Here is a 19,092-nt window from a genome sequence, read left to right on the forward strand (position 1 = left end):
AAAACAGGTTGACATTCATCATAGAATGAGAGAAAACACTATTGGTGTCAGCAACACCACAAAATCACCATGGAGACTAGACTTGCATCCATTTAGCAGGGAAACAGATGGGCGCCACAGCAGTATGACCACATAGAGACCTGGCATGCTTAATGTTGCTGACAGACAAACAGCAAGGGAAAGGACAGCTCACAAGCTCAGATATTGGCTTTAACCAGCCCTGCCTGAAATAAGGCCACAGTAAATGGCTTCATTATTTTGAGAGTACAAATTAATGAATACAAAGAATACAAATAAAAACATGCTACAGTTTATGGTCACAGTTCATTAATATGTATTAGATTACACATTGTTAATGTCTAAAAAAATTAACTAGGTCAATTTGATCTGTGTCCTTTTACTTCCCTATGCCAAATTAAATGTGCTATACAACAGCCTGCAAACTTGAAAAAAATGAAAACAATTAATTCACATTTTTATTTACAAAAGTACAGTTATATAAAACAAAAATGTATAATGCCATTTGTTTATATATATATATATATATATATATATATATATATATATATATATATATATATATATATATATATATATTAAATGATTAAATTACGACACACATTAGGAAAAAAACAAATACTTTATTTTGCCAGTCTAGTCCCTTAATAGGCCTATTTATTAGGCTTGCGATTTCTTTAACTTTTTTAACAGTGAGAATGTACAGTAGTGTATCATTTGTTTTGAAAGCAGACAGCAAGCCTATACAGTAGTAGGTCTTCACCGCAAGCTTTTAGAAATCTCAGATGCCATATAAATTATTAATAAAACGGGCCAAATGTTTTATAACTTCACTTTTCATCCTTGCTAATTTAGTAGCACTGTCATTTTCATTTTCCTTTTTACACAAAATGTAACAAACTGTTCTCTGGAGTAAAGTTAACCATGAAGTCTTATGTTTCACTGGGAAGATACAGCATAGCAGCAAAGCAAACATTTGCTCAGAGTTTAAAAATCGATAGGTTCACAAATCAATATCTTCAAAATCTACATACTGTACACTGCCACCAGAATAAAGATATTGGGGTCTACTTATTTGATCGAAACAGACGTGGACCTAAATATCCCCGCAGTCTGCAAAAAGATCATTTGTGTCTTATGATACATTTCTACTTCACAATCAGATTAAATATTTGCAGCTTGTGTAGAAAGTCAGTATCTACATTTTTTTTACAAAGATGCAAACACAAGCAACTCTTCCTGCAAAACCTTATCAAATGGTTTGAAGAGGCCACCTTCTACTTCACACCGCATTATTGGTTCTGTGGGTTGAGTCAAGTCTAGGACTGGTGCTGTTTGAATGGAGGGACTGCTATTGTGGGTAGAACCTGGTTCTGGAAAACAAAGATCTTGATCCTCTCAAAAACCCACAGGAAAATTAGCAGAACGCTGACGTACTGAACCCAGGCAAACTTAATCATTTCCCAAAAGCCAGGCTGATATGTTTGCTGAAGTCAAGGACAATTTTCAGCAGCAGTTATCTAGTCAAATATAACCTTTCAGAATATTTATCTGGAGTCACATACATTTTTTTGGTAAGCAGACTTTCATATTTAATATCTTTCATGCATTTGGTTTGCATTGTACTGAACAGTACATGATGTGCTTGTCTAATAATGTAATAATCTCTTAACACTGCACACCTCTGTGGAGTTCTAGAGACAAAACTACTAGCCAAGACTAGGAATATATGCTTAAAATATAAAACAGGTTTGTCTTTTCCAATGTCTGTTACCAAATACTAACTACTCATTTACCTTGATGAGCCCAGAAAAATAAAGGTTAATTTATTTATTAGATGTATATCTTAGTAAAGGATATGTAATGCTCTCCATGGGGTATCTGATAATGGCATTTATTTCAAACGGGGCACCGGCAGCTCGATCCATCGTCCATACAGGATTTGGGTTTGACAGCAGTGTGGAAACTATAAAAAGACAAATAGATCGATATCTTGCATATATGAGAGAAGCAATGCCTAGAGAAAGATCTGAACAGTTAAACTGAATGTCGTTTAGGGAAGATATGGATTTAAGATTACTGGACTCAGTTTTAGTGTTTTCTTATTTCAAAGAGCATTCAATTCATGGTTTTGCATTATGAACATTCTTTATATAAAGGAAACGCAATCTCCTGTAAATTGTACCTCTGTCTCGATTCTAACAAAGAACAAATCACAGCAAGAATGCTACATTATAGGGATAAAAGAAAAACATGAAACAGACGTAGTTAAAGAAAATGGGATTCCATCATCGGTATTTGACACAATAAAACCAGCTACGTACAGTACAATGGAAAACAGAGCTCATTGTGTGTACTGGATGTGCCCTGTAGAACAGTGGTTCTCAAACTTTTTTGTTCACAGACCAACACAACAAACAGTATAGCTAACTGAAAAAATAAAAAAGAAAAGAAAATAAAAAATCATTATAATACTAACAATAACAGTAGACTCACCTTTATTTGTGTGATGGGTGGGCCTGTTTCTGTGAGCAAATTTATTTTAAAATTGGAGTTTTAAAGAATGGATCCAGTTTACTTTTCATAATTAACCGAGGGGGGGAAACGCTAGTTTTATTTTTAAATTGATAATTACAACAGAAATTGATTTGTGTGAATTAATAATCTGTGAAGTTACAATACACCCATGAGGTACCAGTAGTGTCGGAGCTACGAATCTCCAGCTATCTTTATGTTAATGCAACACAACGCACGCCCTGTCGTGTGTTAACCCTTACTTTATAAGCTGCTGTGTTGAGTGCACATGAGCACAATACACGAAAACTCCCTAGTAAAGAAGACATTTTAGACACTCCAAAACTATATATGACGGAGAGTTTAGACCTTTTTTTTAACTTGGAGATATTCTCCATGCATGCATTTTCTTCCTGCTTCTGTAGAAGAGTTTTTAAGGTCTCAATTTCTGGGTTTGCAATGGGATCTATAAACTATGTTGCTGCTTCCTTTCTGTAATTATGTAACCTTTTCACGGACCACCTGAAGGAAGCCGCTGGACCACAGATTGAGAACCACTGCTCTAGAACATCCCACACACGCATTCCCAGGTATAACCAGAGGAGTGGTAAGCAAGGCCTTGAGATTCATTTTTATTCCTCTTTTTAGCATAAGCAAATTTGCTTGTGTGCTTTTTTTAATTATTTTTGTAGATTGAAACATTTAAACTGCTGCTACCTGGTACCCAGACAAGGAAGTGGTAAGGTACCAGGAAGCAGCAGTTCAATTGTTTCGATCTTATTTCTCTCGTTTCCTGTGTAAGTTTGGGACACACCCTGACACCTGTAACTTCAAATGGTATTGATCTATTTTCCTTTTAAATACCTTGTAAAAACTGAACACTGAGACTCACAATTTCTTTCTTGGTAAGTTCCAATGATGTTAGTAAGGTCATAGGCACTGGCAAATGGGCTGCTTCCATTAATAACAGAAACCTAGAAAATGTACAAATTAATTCAATATGTTAAGGAGTTAAGAAAACCCTTGGTTAAATTTCAACTAGGTTGAACTAAAATGAGGAACTGTTTTGATTCCACGGTTATGTAAAGCAATCAGTAAATATGACCCTCACATTGTATCTGGTATCGATTCCCCTGTGACTCAAGGGCTGTCTCTGCTGTAGCCTCAGATCCCCATTGATATAAAGCTGCGATCCAGGTACTGGAGAGGAGTGTTGAATGAATGCCATACACTGCATAACGAAGGTGGACATCCTCTGAAACACACATTCATTGGAAATGTTATCGGTGGGTGTCACAAAGACGGCCAGAGTGGGTGGCGTCAGACCAGAAGCAGGAAATAAAACGACAGAGAGGTGTGGTTTGGTGGAGCTGAGCGAATGGTTTCGCTCAGCATTTAATAAACAGAACAGAAAATAAAAAGGTTGAACAAACAAACACAAACACAAAACAGGACACGGCACTTACGCCAAAATAAATAGACAAACAAAACGAACTAACACTTAACAAACGGTGCACGGAGACAAACAAACACGGTGAGTACAACACTTATATTTACTTTTCTTTTACTTATTTTAACTCCTCTCTCTCTCTCCCGTTTAACTCCACTCTCGAACACCCAACCCCGAGTGAATGAAAATGTGTCTATATATACTGTTGTGCTGGGATTCAATTACTAATTAATTATTCACTTGAATCCCAGCACGTGAATTCATTACATGCAACCCCGTGCTCACATATTACATTTAACCAGCACGTGAAGTGATTTGTGCCCTCCTCGTGCCTAAATACAAATCTACATTTTTTAAATACACGTGAAACACAGACCCATTTATATCCCGTGTACCAATCTCTATACACCAACATTAACACATGCACGCAACATACAACATATAACACACAAATGCACACAGGGGCGGGGCACATTGCCACAGTGGGTTAAAAATAAATAAACTGGTGTTACCAAGAGAAAACTAAAGACTGTACGGTGTTTACCAGCTTCTGTTCCAATACTTCAAACTGACTGGACTCTAATTGTTACAAAACCTTATCTTTTCAGTGATCAGTTTAGCAATTTCTTAATATGAATCCCTAAATGTCAGCCCTAATTTTACTTTTTGGTTAGCCTAATATTGTAAATTGGACACTGTTTAAGTTTCAGTAACTAAAGCACAAAGAATAAAGTAGTTGCCTCATGTTAAAATAAACAGCTCTACATGTGTTTCCTGTGAAATCTCCTTTTTCATTTCTGTTCATCTTTAACTGAGCTTGTTTGTCACTTATGGTCTCCAACTGCTGCAAGTAGTAACAGGAGCAAGCCAATATGTTTAAAATATATAAGTTTCAAAAACTTAATTATTTCAAATATTTACCATTCATTTAAGAACACAATCCAGTGTTAAATCGTGTACTATTAGCAGGTAGCATTGTTAACAATTTGAAGACAAGTAAGACAACTATTTTTCAGTTGACATGCTTGAGCACTTACATTACAAGCATGGCTGATTTTAATTCATTATTAAGGATTGATGTTTTATTAAGCCAATAAGGGATTATCCCATTCTTTTGTTATACCACTTTTTTCATCATATACTTCAGTAAATTTAGCAAAAGTGCTTAAAACAGTGTGGCCACAGTGCACACAAGGCAAAAACATGGCAAACAAAAATGGCAGCTCAGCTGGTTACAATGGGAAAAGTGATCACAAAGTTTTAAGAAAACCAACCATTTAAGACTCTTTACTTACAAAAAGCTGGTATGAGAATGTGAGAATAAGCTGGACACTGTACACCTGTTCTGTGGACTGGAGTGGGAGTCCCAATGTGAGACTGAGCTGGTCAAACTTCCCATCCTGATTCTGATCTTCTTCTCTAGCCTGTAACAAAAGCAAATGTGCAGTATACAGGTGACCTGCATCCTGCAAAAATACCTTCTTGCTATGTACTTTGTTGATTGGTCCAATAGGGCAACATATGACCTATTCCTTCAAAATCTATTCCAGTACAGTTCTTAATTCCGACCAGGCCCTAAATTAGTTAACTGAACTTCAATGGATCTTAGGGATAGAGCTGGGACCCTAGGATCTAGAGAAGAGGTAGGGAACCTCAAGCTGGATTAAATTTAACATATGGCAGCATCATAGCCATTATAAATTATAGCAATGGTGCCGCCATAAACTTTTGTTTAATTCAGGCCCTTGTCTCTTGCAGTCCATTCCATTGCAAAAGTTTGTTCCAACCAGCTCCTTATTTGCTATTTAACTACTAAGAAAATTAAAGGATATCAATTCTTGCAATGGAATGGCCTGGAAGAGACCAGTTTGCCTAGCGTATAATGGTTACACATGTACTTTGCTGTCTTTGGAAGCTTAACTTTTTGTGTCATGTATTTCATACAAGGGAAAATAAAATGTTGAAACCGAATTATTTTACGTGTACAGTTTTTTTTTTTTTTTCTTTAAATATCCCGGATTAATGTTTGATGAATGCAAACAAAATGAAGTAAAACCTACTGATATTGAAGGTATTCCAAGGTTGTTTCCCTGCAGGTTATTGAAGTTCTGATATGTACTCCTTGCAACGTAGTCTCCACTGGTACTAGTCACTGCGATTAACAAAACCTGGTATTGAAATCGCACAGTTGGCTGCTCCTCATTGGTGCTGAATTTTAACCAGAAACCTAAAAAAGTAAAATAGTTAAACCTGCCATGTCTTACAATCATATTAACCGTAACATAATTCCAAAAAATATAATTGTCATGCTTACTTTTGCGTTCAAATATTCTTTATCTGTGGTTGCTAACCTTCTGTGCACTGTACTTTACTAAACAACAAACGTCACCGAGTGTGCAGTTTGTTTACAGCCCCAAATATATATTTTAAGAAACACAAGACACAGCCTATAACCCAGCAATAGTTATGGAATAAAAAAAAGAGGAGGGTGGTGGCTATGAAAAGGTAAGGGGGGTTTGACTGCTAGGGGTGAATACGTCTGCAAACTACTGTATAGTGAACCTACGTTGAAGCCAAAGAAAATCCAGCGTCATTTAAATTTACATCAGTCATGTTATTTCGGTAACACACTGTATTTATTGATTAACCTGGCATTTAAACACATTCCAGTTGAAATAAAGAATACGATCACATTTTACCCTGGACAAAATGATCTGATAAATATAGACAAATCGCATTTTTACTTACCTTGACTTCTGTAAGAAACCAACAAAGGTGAAATGTAAGTGAGCCCAAACACGATTAATAAAAACACTGTGGCTTTCGTGCAGATACTGGTTTTGTATCTTAATAAAGCAGGGTGGGAGTAAACCTCATATATGGCCATTTAATAACGAGAGATAAATCAAATGAACTAAGATAGATCTGAAACACAGCGCTATGAGTTGTTTTATGACGCTTTTCTACAGATAATTTCAAAAATTCTAAAACAACTTTAGGATAGATTTATATAATAATAATTAAACGTTTCTAAAAGTAAAACGTGTAGCAGACATTAAAACAACGCGTTTTGAGTGGATAAAAAATAAAATACAATCTAAGTACAGTACTGTGCAAAAGTTTTAGGAAGGTGTGAAAAACTGCTGTAAAGTAAGAATGCTTTCAAAAATAGACATGTTAATAGATTATATTTATCAATTAACTAAATGCAAAGTGAGTGAACAGAAGAAAAATCTAAATCAAATCCATATTTGGTGTGACCACCCTTTGCCTTCAAAACAGCATCAATTCTTCTAGGTACACTTGCACAAAGTCAGGGATTTTGTAGGCATGTAGTCAGGTGTATGATTAAACAATTATACCAAACAGGTGCTAATGATCATCAATTCAATATGTAGGTTGAAACACAATCATTAACTGAAACAGAAACAGCTGTGTAGGAGGAATAAAACTGGGTGAGGAACAGCCAAACTCAGCTAACAAGGTGAGGTTGCTGAAGACAGTTTACTGTCAAAAGTCATACACCATGGCAAGACTGAGCACAGCAACATTTCAAGGCAGACAGGGGTTTCCAGATGTGCTGTCCAAGCTCTTTTGAAGAAGCACAAAGAAATGGGCAACGTTGAGGACCGTAGACGCAGTGGTCGGCCAAGGAAACTTACTGCAGCAAATGAAAGACACATCATGCTTACTTCCCTTCGCAATCGGAAGATGTCCAGCAGTGCCATCAGCTCAGAATTGGCAGAAAACAGTGGGACCCTGGTACACCCATCTACTGCCCGGAGAAGTCCGGTCAGAAGTGGCCTTCATGGAAGACTTGCGGCCAAAAAGCCATACCTCCGACGTGGAAACAAGGCCAAGTGACTCAACTATGCACGAAAACACAGGAACTGGGGTGCAGAAAAATGGCAGCAGGTGCTCTGGACTGATGAGTCAAAATTTGAAATATTTGGCTGTAGCCGAAGGTTGGAGAGCGGTACATGAATGAGTGTCTGCAGGCAACAGTGAAGCATGGTGGAGGTTCCTTACAAGTTTGGGGCTGCATTTCTGCAAATGGAGTTGGGGATTTGGTCAGAATTAATGGTCTCCTCAATGCTGAGAAGTACAGGCAGATACTTATCCATCATGCAATACCATCAGGGAGGCATCTGATTGGCCCCAAATTTATTCTGCAGCATGACAACGACCCCAAACATACAGCAAAAGTCATTAAGAACTATCTTCAGTGTAAAGAAGAACAAGGAGTCCTGGAAGTGATGGTATGGTCCCCACAGAGCCCTGATCTCAACATCATCGAGTCTGTCTGGGATTACATGAAGAGAGAGAAGCACCTGAGGCTGCCTAAATCCACAGAAGAACTGTGGTTAGTTCTCCAAGATGTTTGGGCCAACCTACCTGCCGAGTTCCTTCAAAAACTCTGTGCAAGTGTACCTAGAAGAATTGATGCTGTTTTGAAGGCAAAGGGTGGTCACACCAAATATTGATTTGATGTAGATTTTTCTTCTGTTCACTCACTTTGCATTTTGTTAATTGATAAATATAAACTATTAACATGTCTATTTTTGAAAGCATTCTTACTTTACAGCATTTTTTCACACCTGCCTAAAACTTTTGCACAGTACTGTATGTCGTTGAAAAATTAAAATATAACACTGGTTAAATACTGTTTTTTGAAAGCTACAGTCAAAATAATCCAACCCGCGGCGTTTTTAGTTACTTCCTGTAGTTTAACGTCTCTCGGTTTCCATAGCAACCAACGCTGGACTGTGAGTGATAGAAGCTTTAGTCCAATAAGAAATCACAGTCAAGGGGTGCCTTAACAAATCAGGTTAGGAGCTTGACAGTCAACAGGAAGTAGACATTCATGTTATTAGTAACAGGAAACAAAACAGCTGTTTTTTGTGTAAAGGGGTGTGGTTGTTTAACTGTCAAGCAGTCCTGTAAACTAAAGAATAGATGGAAAAGCACACATATTAAGTCATATTAAAATGTCAATATACCCCCGAGATCCCTTTGTCTCGATTGCCTAGTCATATGTTGGTCGGCAACTTCCGTATTATTTCATATGACTTAAAAGGAGACCTGTCTTCCCCTAGCTTTTAATATTTGGTAGGTCGAGAGAGACTGTCATATACAATTTGTTGTCAAAAAATGTCAAGTCAGGAGCCTACAAGAGGACACAGAAACAATTTATTTGCCAGTGTATTATAATAATGAGCACAGTTGCATAATGTAATGTGTTGCTATGGAGTGGTTTAGAAGACAGTGAATATGATGTATTACAAAGATGGCCTGTGCTTCATTTTAACACATTTGCACAGAAATGTACATTTCAGTTATGACTTAGTGGACGTTCAGGAGATATGTCTAGTGTGGCACTGTTGTCATAACCAGTCGAGTTATACAATACAGAATATCACAGTATTTGATACCACAATACTACCTGTATTCAGAGTTTGGGTTACTGTGTTGTGGGTGACCACTTTCAGTTGGCACAATCCTCTGCAATTGTTGTTTCCAATTCAGTCAATCAGCAGTCACTTCATACACCATACACAACTAAATACTTCCATAAATCATATCCATTTTGCACTTCAAACAGCTACATAGATTTCCAGTGTACAGTTTTTAAAGAAACACATGTTATAGCAAAAACAGACTAGGTTAAAGGAAGTGTGTTACTGCTGTGCATCCTTGGTCATTTTACCCCAGCAGTGTCTTCTGTGTCATGTTACTAGCTAAATGCATATCAGCCAAAAGAGGAAGCAGCTGACTGGTTATTGACGGAATAAAAGCTAGTGAGGGGGGCTGGGGGCAATTTCACCCTCCTGGTGAAATGACCCAGGAAGTGCAAGCCAGTCTAAAAGCATGGCTTGCAAACAGGGATTTATTTAATCTAGTGCAGTACCAGATGCAATCTTTTAAAGAGAAAATACATGTTTGCTATACCATGTTGTTTCTTTCAAAATTGTGCATTTATATATAATGGATGGCAGAGAAATTATTTTGTTAGTTACAATTACTTGTTAAATTAAATTGTTTCTCTTTCTTGACATTCCCTAATAAAATGACCACATCCTGTAGAAACATGTGCTATTCATTTCTAGGGACCAAACACTCTAGCTTTTAAAAAGCTGTCATAGCAAGCAGTAGCCATTACTGCCAGACACAGCACATTACTGAAATACTGAATCAGTCCAGACAGCTGCCAGGGAGTTAGCTGGCTTATCTCCATGCTGTTATGAGGTGAAATTTGCCATTATTTAGCCAGTAAGCTGTGAAATGTGGTATTTAACATATCCTGATCAAAAAACCTTAAATAAGATTTATTACAAGTTCAACCCCTTTATCTTTAAATATATAACAGATTACTGCACTCGTAGTATTGTCAATACCAGAGATGGAGATATGTTTAGCATTTTCCATGACAACAGGGCAGAATAGCACTGCACAGAACAAGACAGGTTAACAAGGGCTGTTTGGATAACCAAAGTGTTGGGGTTATTACACTTTCTTTGTTGCCCAAACACAAACCCATAGGTCAGGATGTAGTGGTGTTATGCTACATTCATAAAAAATAGACACCAATAAGGTCAGACTTTTGAAATACAAGTTTGAAAAAGTACCAGTGGTGGTTTTAATCACCTGCAGCACACATTTCTTCCTATTCAAGATAAGGCTGATTAAAAAATAAATAAAGTGTGAAACAGAAATTGAAACCGCTTGTGTACAAAAACATCCATATGATCCTTCTGTTATTATTAAAGGTGTCTACATTTAGAACCAGCCAGAGATAACCTTATGGAATGAACTATTCCACAAAAGAGAAGGATTTAGTTCCAAATCTTATACCAGCATTATTCATCATTTGAATTTCATTTTACAATACATTAGGCAGAATAAAGCTCTCAATTTCACTATTATGAACAAAAATTTCTTCAATTCTTCTTCAATTTCTTTAATTTCTTCAAAGCAGCCAGTCTGCGCTTCCCCCTACTACAGAGACAGTGGGTGCGTTCACGACACGCAGACTTTCGTCATTCTGCGCAGAATCTGCACAGAATCGGTGCAAGTAGCCAATGAATTTTCAGAATCTTTGCAGAATCTGCGCAGTAAAGTCTGCCTCTCGTGAACGCACCCAGTGTTTCACCCCATGGAGGTGACATCATATCCTGGGTTGGACTCTGAAGCTGCTGTTTGCGTTTGTTACATTGTTGTTGTTTTAGTTTATAAGGAACAAAATAACAGTTCGAATTGTATTTTTTTTTAAAGAAACAGGAGTCTGCAAAAATGAAATGGATGTTTAAAGAAGACCATTCTCTTGGTAAGTAGTTTTTGCGGGTATAGGTAATTTATTATCGATTTGGTTTTGTTTCCTAGAGTGATGTATTTTTGACATCTCAAGGCCTATATACTAGCTCGGGTGGCCTGCGTAGATTGTGGTTGTATTTTTGTTTACTTTTACTTTTGTTTTTTATTCTGGGTATGGGGTGGACATGTTTGAAATTGTATCATATAACAATAACGTAGATTATTGTTATATAATACAATGCTTCTGTTCAATGCATCTTGAAGGTGTTGTTGTTGTTAATCATCTGTTATTTGTTCTATACATATTTCACTCTATATACCTGTATACATAGTTACTTTTTAGAGATGTTCGTTGACATCAGGTTTCCATATATGTACTGTGCATTACTGTCACGTCTGCTTTTTGAGGGAATATTAAATAATAGACAATTGAATTATAGGCAGCTTTTTAAAAGGTGGTGTTATTTACAATTTGTCACCTGTATTATGAAGTCCAGTAAACATTATATATTTCTAATGATACCACTAATTGGGTTATCTGAGGTTACAAATATAGAACATGGGACATTGCGTGTTCTGCATAAGTGACATTCTAATTATATTATTAGCTTATATAGTATTGTATTTAATTTATATTACAATCATTGGTCAGCCAATTAAGGGAGGTTTCAAACTCGTTTTGTCTGATGTCTAAAGATTCGTTAGTTGGCACAGAATGTTAATCAAACTGTGCCCACTCTTTTTTTTTTTTAGATTTGGGACAAAAAGTCGCTATTCATTGCTGTTAATAATATTCTACATTCAACCTGACTCCCGTTTTGGCAAATGACAAGGTTGCCAGGATGTTTTCAGCCTGGCCTTCTGCAGGCCTGAACGAAATTTGGGCAAGCACAGCCCTTTTAAAACACGTAGGCCTCTCACTTAAATACTGTACCTACATATTAAACTAAGATGTTGTACAAATCCCGTATATATCATCTATAATATTGTGTTTTATTTATTATATGAAGAAACTCTTTCAGTATCACGGTATTGCATTGTGGATCAAGTTTGATTTTAGAGCCTGCAAACAAACTATATGAGTAGAGAGTTCGAATAGAGAACCAAGCAAGTCAAGGCTTTAAGTTTTATTTAAGTTCTTCAAGTTAGACATGCTCATGACATCAGTCAGAAAGACTGAGGACATTTACTGTAGGCAAAAATGACTTTTGAATGCTGTAAACAGACAGCAATCATTATGCTGCACTAACATTGTATTCTTTCAAAAACATACTTTTAAAAGGGTTTATTTCCCAATAGTTTTAGCTGTAGAAACACAAGCTATATACAAGCACACTCCCACTACTGAACTGTATTGTGGAACAAACATTTGTTACCCAAAATGTCTGCTATACTGGTAAAATATTGTGTCCTGCTTTTTTGTTACTTTTTGCCTGTTTCGTTATTGCCGCTGCCGAACTCATAACATGCCTCCGCTGCACTGGTATGTTTTTTTTTTTTTTTTTTTATTACCGGTATTTCAATAGGCGCAGTGATACAATGGTGCCATGGGTCTAGTGATTTACCGTTGAACCTAAGTAGTTCGCAACTGTTACTATACCGGGGATTATGTCATAGCTTGGAACCACTAATTGGCCAATCAGCATGCAGCATTCTAATGACCATTTTATAAACAACTGTTACCCACCCCCCACACCCATTGGCAGTCTGGCAGGACAACAGCTTTCTGACAGTCTGTTATTATTTTTTTGCTGATACCCAAATGAACAGCTATATTCACACAAAGGGTTTTTTCACCTACTATCTTTGTGTTTCCTGAACTAGCAAAAATGATCCCTCTTAGTGACCCTTCAAGAGCAACTCATCCGGTTTCAGTAATAGGTGTAGTACAGTAACTTGCAATACATAAAGTAAATCTGATTAAAACTTAAATGTACTGTACAGTATAGGGGTCTGCAGCTTGGGGACACCAGAGAGAAAAATAGGGATCCATGAATTTGAGATGAGCAGAGATTTTATGTGTTGGCCCCTTGTTTATGATCTCAGAGACACTTAATTGAGCGTAACATTTATTGATGAGCTTAAGAAGACTGGAAAATCTAGGTTTTATTGGAGGCACTGGTATGCATATTTTTTAGATATAGTGTAGTCCTATTATTATTAGCAAAAGTTCTTGAGAGTATTAGACTTTGGTGACCTAGTTAGTATGCTTCAGTTCTGCCCTGTGATTGGTTGTGCTAATATAGGGTAGTAGGATGGCAAACATCTGTTTATGTGGGGTAATATCAGCATGAGTAGAAGCGAGTCTGTTTATCGTCTGCAAGTGCCATATTTTTGTATTTTTATTATTATTTAATTATTTAGCAGACACTTTTATCCAAAGCGACCTTACAGAAATTAAACAAAATATAACAATATATAAATGAGTTTTATATTGAAAAATAAAATAGAAAAAAGATAGATACAGAGAGAAATGGCAGATGGAAAGACACAGCAGACATATAAAAGCAAATGAACAATTATAAATATTTAAAATACTCAACTAATAAAATAACAACACAGAAACACCCCAGAACAGCAAGTGTCCTTTCCCGATGTCCTGACACAATTGCCGCACACGCTGCTGCTCACACCAGCAGGGAAGATGAATCCATAGCAATCCCTAATCGGAGGCAGTAGAAACAGGTGTGTGATGGACACAGGTGAAAACAACAAAGTCCATATAACCTGTGCACAGATGCTTGCAGTCCTATTAATCTATTCTATATTTATGTATTGTTAATATGTATTTAGTCCATTGTCAATTCACTGAAAAGAGGGAACAGTTTATGAAGAGAGTACCGTTATGTGACTGGGGTAAGTGTCTCCACTCTGAATGGACTTTGCAGTTGAATGGAATTCTGAGAGGCGCCTCAGGTATGATTTCTTTTAACATAAGTGACATCCATTGTGCTGATACGGAGAATATTGTGCGGTAAAAACTGAAAGTGGCACAGTTGATGTGTCGTGGAATGCAGAAGGCGAAATGTGCGTTCTGATTGGCTGAAAGATCCAGAGGAGTCTATAATGAAGGCTTTATGTTCAGAACTTGCTATAATGTTATGAAATTTCAAAAAGTTACAAGACGTTACACCACGTACGGTGAATGTCTAAGGAACCACTTCAGATAAACCTGTGCTACTGATGTAGGTAACGGTGACCTACAGTACTTTTTCATTGTACTGGCAGACGCCTGTAATGCATTATTTATATTTGAGTTTCTTGCATGCAACTTAATTTTAGGGGAATTTATAGTTATTTTTGTTGTGTACTGTGTCAGATGACACGTTTCACATATAGGGAAAAGTGTATTATCAGAGGCTATAACTGTTCTTCACACATACACACTACAAATTAACCATTGGTGCACATTTTGATAATAAACCTTTTTTTTTTTTTTTGCAAATAGTCATTTAAAGAGTATTTCTGTTCAACAAAGTGCTTTTTCATTTACCGGTATTTCAAATTGTGCATTCATTTTTTTTTTCATATAGCACCAGGGTGTACTGATACTGTAAATGAAAGAGAGATGACTTCATGATAGTTACCTTTACATGTTAACATTAACAGTAAAAACAATAAGCATTTCTAAGCATGGACTGTCATTGATCGCTTACCTGTTTTGAGACTTTACAGCCTATTGATTTTTCCTTCTTGAATGTGGCAAAACCTGTAAACGTGATTTCAAAAATTAAAATTTCAATGAACAAGGCAAGTACTGACACAGCAGTGTGTAAAGAATAAAAGTGTAACCCGCTGCATTTCATTTAATGGCCCTTGATGCTGAGTGAGCACTATAGCTTTTAACTGGTGCTTGTGCTAAGTGGAAAGGCTGTCTACATAATGACTAGTAGGCCACTTAAAATATTATTATCTAGCTGGTGTGCTTCCTGTATTTAAAAAAAAAAAAAGATGATTTAAAATAATTCACATACAAGCTACTTTATCCATCATAGCGACTCAGCACATCTGTGCACTGAAGATTTATCTCTGTGTACTTTTTTCAGAAAGCACGTATATTGACAAACCAGTTTGTTTCTGCTCCCTTGAAAGCCGCTTGCCCCTATGTCACTAGGTCAGCAAAATGTTTTATCTGCAGCTGTACTTGAAACAGTAAGAGGTTATCACTGACATATCCAAACTCTGCTATAGCTGATATTTATTTCAAGATGCATAAGCTTATGAGGTAGACTGTCACCGATAAATAATTCCTAAACATTTAATCCACAACATAACCTACATAAACAGATTAAATAACGTAATATCAGGTTTTCGTTTATTTATTTTTTTATTTAGATTTAATGACTTCTAATCTGTTTCTAAGAGTTTGGTGCTTACCTCTGATCAACTTGAGAGTGCACTTTCTCTTACACAGCAAAGAGTGGATGAGAAATACACTGGACTTGATTAGGTAGCCACCAAACACATCTAACCATACATTTATAAGACATGGAGTGCAAGTCCGCCAGCCGTACTTACAAAATACAAAGTGTTTGTACCTGTAATACACAGAGGTGAATCTTGGTTTTGAGTAGACACCAAGCGAGGAAGCTTGGAAAATAAAATGTAACTTTAATTGAAGGTGTCAAATTCTGGAGAACATTCCTTAAAGTTTTGCTGAATAGGGCCATGTAATACTGTTATAGCCTACATTAAAAAACACACACACATACATACATACACACACTGTATTAATTTATATATATATTTTTTTTAATTTACAGAACACAGATGTGTCGAGTCGGCAAAAATCAGAGCCAAATACCCAGACAGGGTTCCGGTGAGTGTCTGTACTGGAATGGAACATGAATTCCTGTGGTTTGTGCACTTTGATCTCCTTTTTAAAACTTCATCTCTGTGCTGTCGATATGAATGTTTCCAATTATTGTCAAATTTTCTTTTCTGGTTAACTTTTTTTCTTTTTATTTGCTACTTCTTGTGCTCCTGAAAGATAAGGAACAATGGCAGACTTACAGGCACAGTGTGTTATGAATGACAGATTAACATCTGTGGTGGGGGGTGTATGTCAGTTCAAGCCAAAACTCACTTCCTCACAAAATCTGCTCTACAGCCCAATGCATGTCGCTTGGATTTCTTCTGCCATGTAAAGCTCTTTGCCATTGTGTGTTTAAGGTGATTGTGGAGAAAGTGTCTGGCTCGCAGATCGTTGATATTGACAAGCGAAAGTACCTGGTGCCCTCTGACATCACGGTAGCTCAATTCATGTGGATCATCAGAAAACGCATCCAGCTGCCCTCAGAAAAAGCGATTTTCCTGTTTGTAGACAAAACTGTTCCTCAGTCCAGGTAAGGAAGACACAAACTTCCAGTGTATCTCATACCAAAGCAGGTTTTGTTCTGTAGCTGCAGTGTGGTTATCAAAAGGAGGAAAAAAATCCTGTGTCATGTTCAAAAAAAACAAAATATGATTTTTCAATCTGCATTGCAGTCACCCATTTTCTCTAATTTAAAATGAATTAAGTTTGCAAATAACATAAATATTAATATCAGAGCAATATTAAGATTACTAAACATTTTTGTATCTCTAGTACTGACAATGTCCATTTTCTACAATTGACTATATTTTGGTACTTTTGGAATATGCAGCTATTGCAAAGACAACAGTACAGTATTGCTGCTACTTTCTCATACTTAATGTGCTGTAGTTCACACTCACTCCAGTGGTCTAGCTGCAATCCGACCACGTGACCTACAGCAAAGGTTACTGGGATGCTGCAGTTTATCCACAGTGTTTTGCATTGTAAATATCTGCATTTCCTGAATGAAAGGTAAGCTAATTAAATTAAATTAGATTTGTATACCCTTGGTTTGCATTCTTTAATCGCTGTTAAATTAAGAAAATAGTTATTTGGGAATCACGCAAGATGCTAATATGAGAACTGAGCAGCTACCTGGCAGCACCCACTTGTAAATCGTTTAATTCTTTTAAAGAAACGAACCAGGCAGATCATTGTTAAAAGGCTGTCTGTCACATTTCCCAAGCAGTACTGCTAAGTAGTCTACTGATGATAGATGCACTTGATGTGCATTTCTCAATTAACAGAAGCTGAGACTGATCTGCCTCTACAGATCCTCTACAGATCTGCAACTCTATCCCGTTATATTAAGCTCTATGTTTGGCACAAAGAATGAAAAGCTCCTTGTTTGCTGTAACATTTATGCCATCAAAAATTCTCAAAACAGTACCCAAAGCACAATGTATTGTGGGAGCTGTAGGTCAATAAGAGACAAGTACTGAAGAATTAAAAAAAAAAAAAAAGAAAACTCTACAAATACTGGACTAGGATAAGTACAATAATAATGAACCTCATCAAACCACAGAAATGACCTGGAGATAAGTTATTTTCGATTGTACATACACCTAAAATGCCATTTTATTACACCTACTTCTGTATTATGCCATAAAGGGGGGCGGGGCGGGGCGGGGCGGGGGGGGGGGGGGTGATGTTTCAGCATACTATATTTAAATACTAGGGCCATATAAGATTTGAAATGTCTTGTCTAGATTATTGAATCACTGAAAAATTATGCTATTCTAGATCCATCATGGGTAGAATTTGTGTGGTGTGTTAATTTGAATGCTTTTCTTTATTTAACTTTTTTTTTTCTCTCCCTCTAGCTTGACAATGGGACAGCTGTATGAAAAAGAGAAAGATGAAGATGGATTTCTGTATGTGGCTTACAGCGGAGAGAACACATTTGGCTTTTAAATGTTTAAGCTTGGTTAGTAACCACTGCTAACCCTCTCTCGCACTTTCTTGCTGACAAGCTTGATTGTACTATAGAGATATACTGGCGTACTGAGCACTATATTAATGGTATTATGGATGCATTTGTAACTTTGTTCCTATCCCTTATTGTATTTAAGCTGTATACATCATTAGATTGTAAGATTATATTTAATTTTTTTTTCTGTTCTGGCTATGAATTGTTCTGTTAGCTGTATTTTATTGCAATTGCTTGCTGTTTTTTTTTTTTTTGAGTTATTTCTTTTGCAAATATATTTAAAATAAGTTTAAATATTTCGAATGGTAAGGTAGCTGGATGACCTAACCAATAAAAAAAAAATAAAAAATAAAACTTGTTTTACTGAAATGCTTATTTGGTTTTAAAATGTATGAAGGTCATTAAAAAGTGAAGGGAAGTGAGTTGTGGAGGGTCTAGAATTAATGTTCATGTTTAAAGCTTTTGCAACCAATTTTTAATTAATAGAAATGGAGGTGTATCTTAACAGTCTTAATTCTGCTGCCCTTTTCTGCCAGGGGTGATATATTAACCCCCTTATTAAATGAACTAAATATACTTGAACAATACATTGCTGCTTAAAAAGTTTGAGTCGCGATGAGCTATACCATATTAAATGTTATTTGCATGTTGCAGTACATACTAGCTATGCCAAATCAATTATGGTACCTTAATTAGATTACAATATATTATATGTTAATTTTAGTGAATTTAAATTCAGTAGCTCCTACCTTAATAATTGGATTACATATTATGTATTTTAGAGTTGCAGGTCCATTCCGTTCATTATCTCCATTTCTGATCTCTTCTGAAGAATAAAAATGTTCATCCGATTTGAAATAGAGTGCTGTCATATTGTGGCTGCATTCTGATACATATGACATACGTGTTAATAATGCTGTTGCATCACATGAAAATCTGCATTGGAAAATGTAGTTTTTGTACAGCCCTCTGTCCAAATATTGTAATAAAGAAAGTATATTTCACAATCATGGC

General features: G+C 36.4%; 2 protein-coding genes across 4 annotated transcripts; one reads left to right on the top strand and one right to left on the bottom strand.

Moving 5' to 3' along the window:
- Positions 1 to 616: 616 nt before the first annotated feature.
- Positions 617 to 7,080, bottom strand: LOC117425754 (transmembrane protein 231-like). 3 transcript variants are annotated; one of them, XM_058993678.1, is made up of 6 exons: positions 6,731 to 7,080; positions 6,043 to 6,209; positions 5,278 to 5,406; positions 3,644 to 3,787; positions 3,425 to 3,506; positions 617 to 1,984 (listed from the first exon to the last, which is right to left on the bottom strand). In XM_058993678.1, exons 1-6 carry the CDS (start codon positions 6,867 to 6,869, stop codon positions 1,845 to 1,847), a joined length of 801 nt encoding a protein of 266 aa, XP_058849661.1. In that variant the 5' UTR covers positions 6,870 to 7,080; the 3' UTR covers positions 617 to 1,844. The 3 variants fall into 3 exon arrangements, with proteins under 3 accessions (XP_058849661.1, XP_033898886.2, XP_058849662.1); XM_034042995.2 differs by having other exon boundaries at positions 1,874 to 1,984; positions 3,397 to 3,506; XM_058993679.1 differs by lacking the exon at positions 3,425 to 3,506 and having other exon boundaries at positions 1,874 to 1,984.
- Positions 7,081 to 11,112: 4,032 nt separating this feature from the next.
- On the top strand, positions 11,113 to 19,088 carry LOC117425659 (gamma-aminobutyric acid receptor-associated protein-like 2). Its single transcript, XM_034042789.3, has 4 exons — positions 11,113 to 11,306; positions 16,057 to 16,112; positions 16,466 to 16,638; positions 17,972 to 19,088. Exons 1-4 carry the CDS (start codon positions 11,273 to 11,275, stop codon positions 18,060 to 18,062), a joined length of 354 nt encoding a protein of 117 aa, XP_033898680.1. The 5' UTR covers positions 11,113 to 11,272; the 3' UTR covers positions 18,063 to 19,088.
- Positions 19,089 to 19,092: the final 4 nt, after the last annotated feature.

Source organism: Acipenser ruthenus, chromosome 20 (genome assembly GCF_902713425.1).
Source record: "Acipenser ruthenus chromosome 20, fAciRut3.2 maternal haplotype, whole genome shotgun sequence".
In the NCBI taxonomy this organism is placed as follows: Eukaryota; Metazoa; Chordata; class Actinopteri; order Acipenseriformes; family Acipenseridae; genus Acipenser; species Acipenser ruthenus.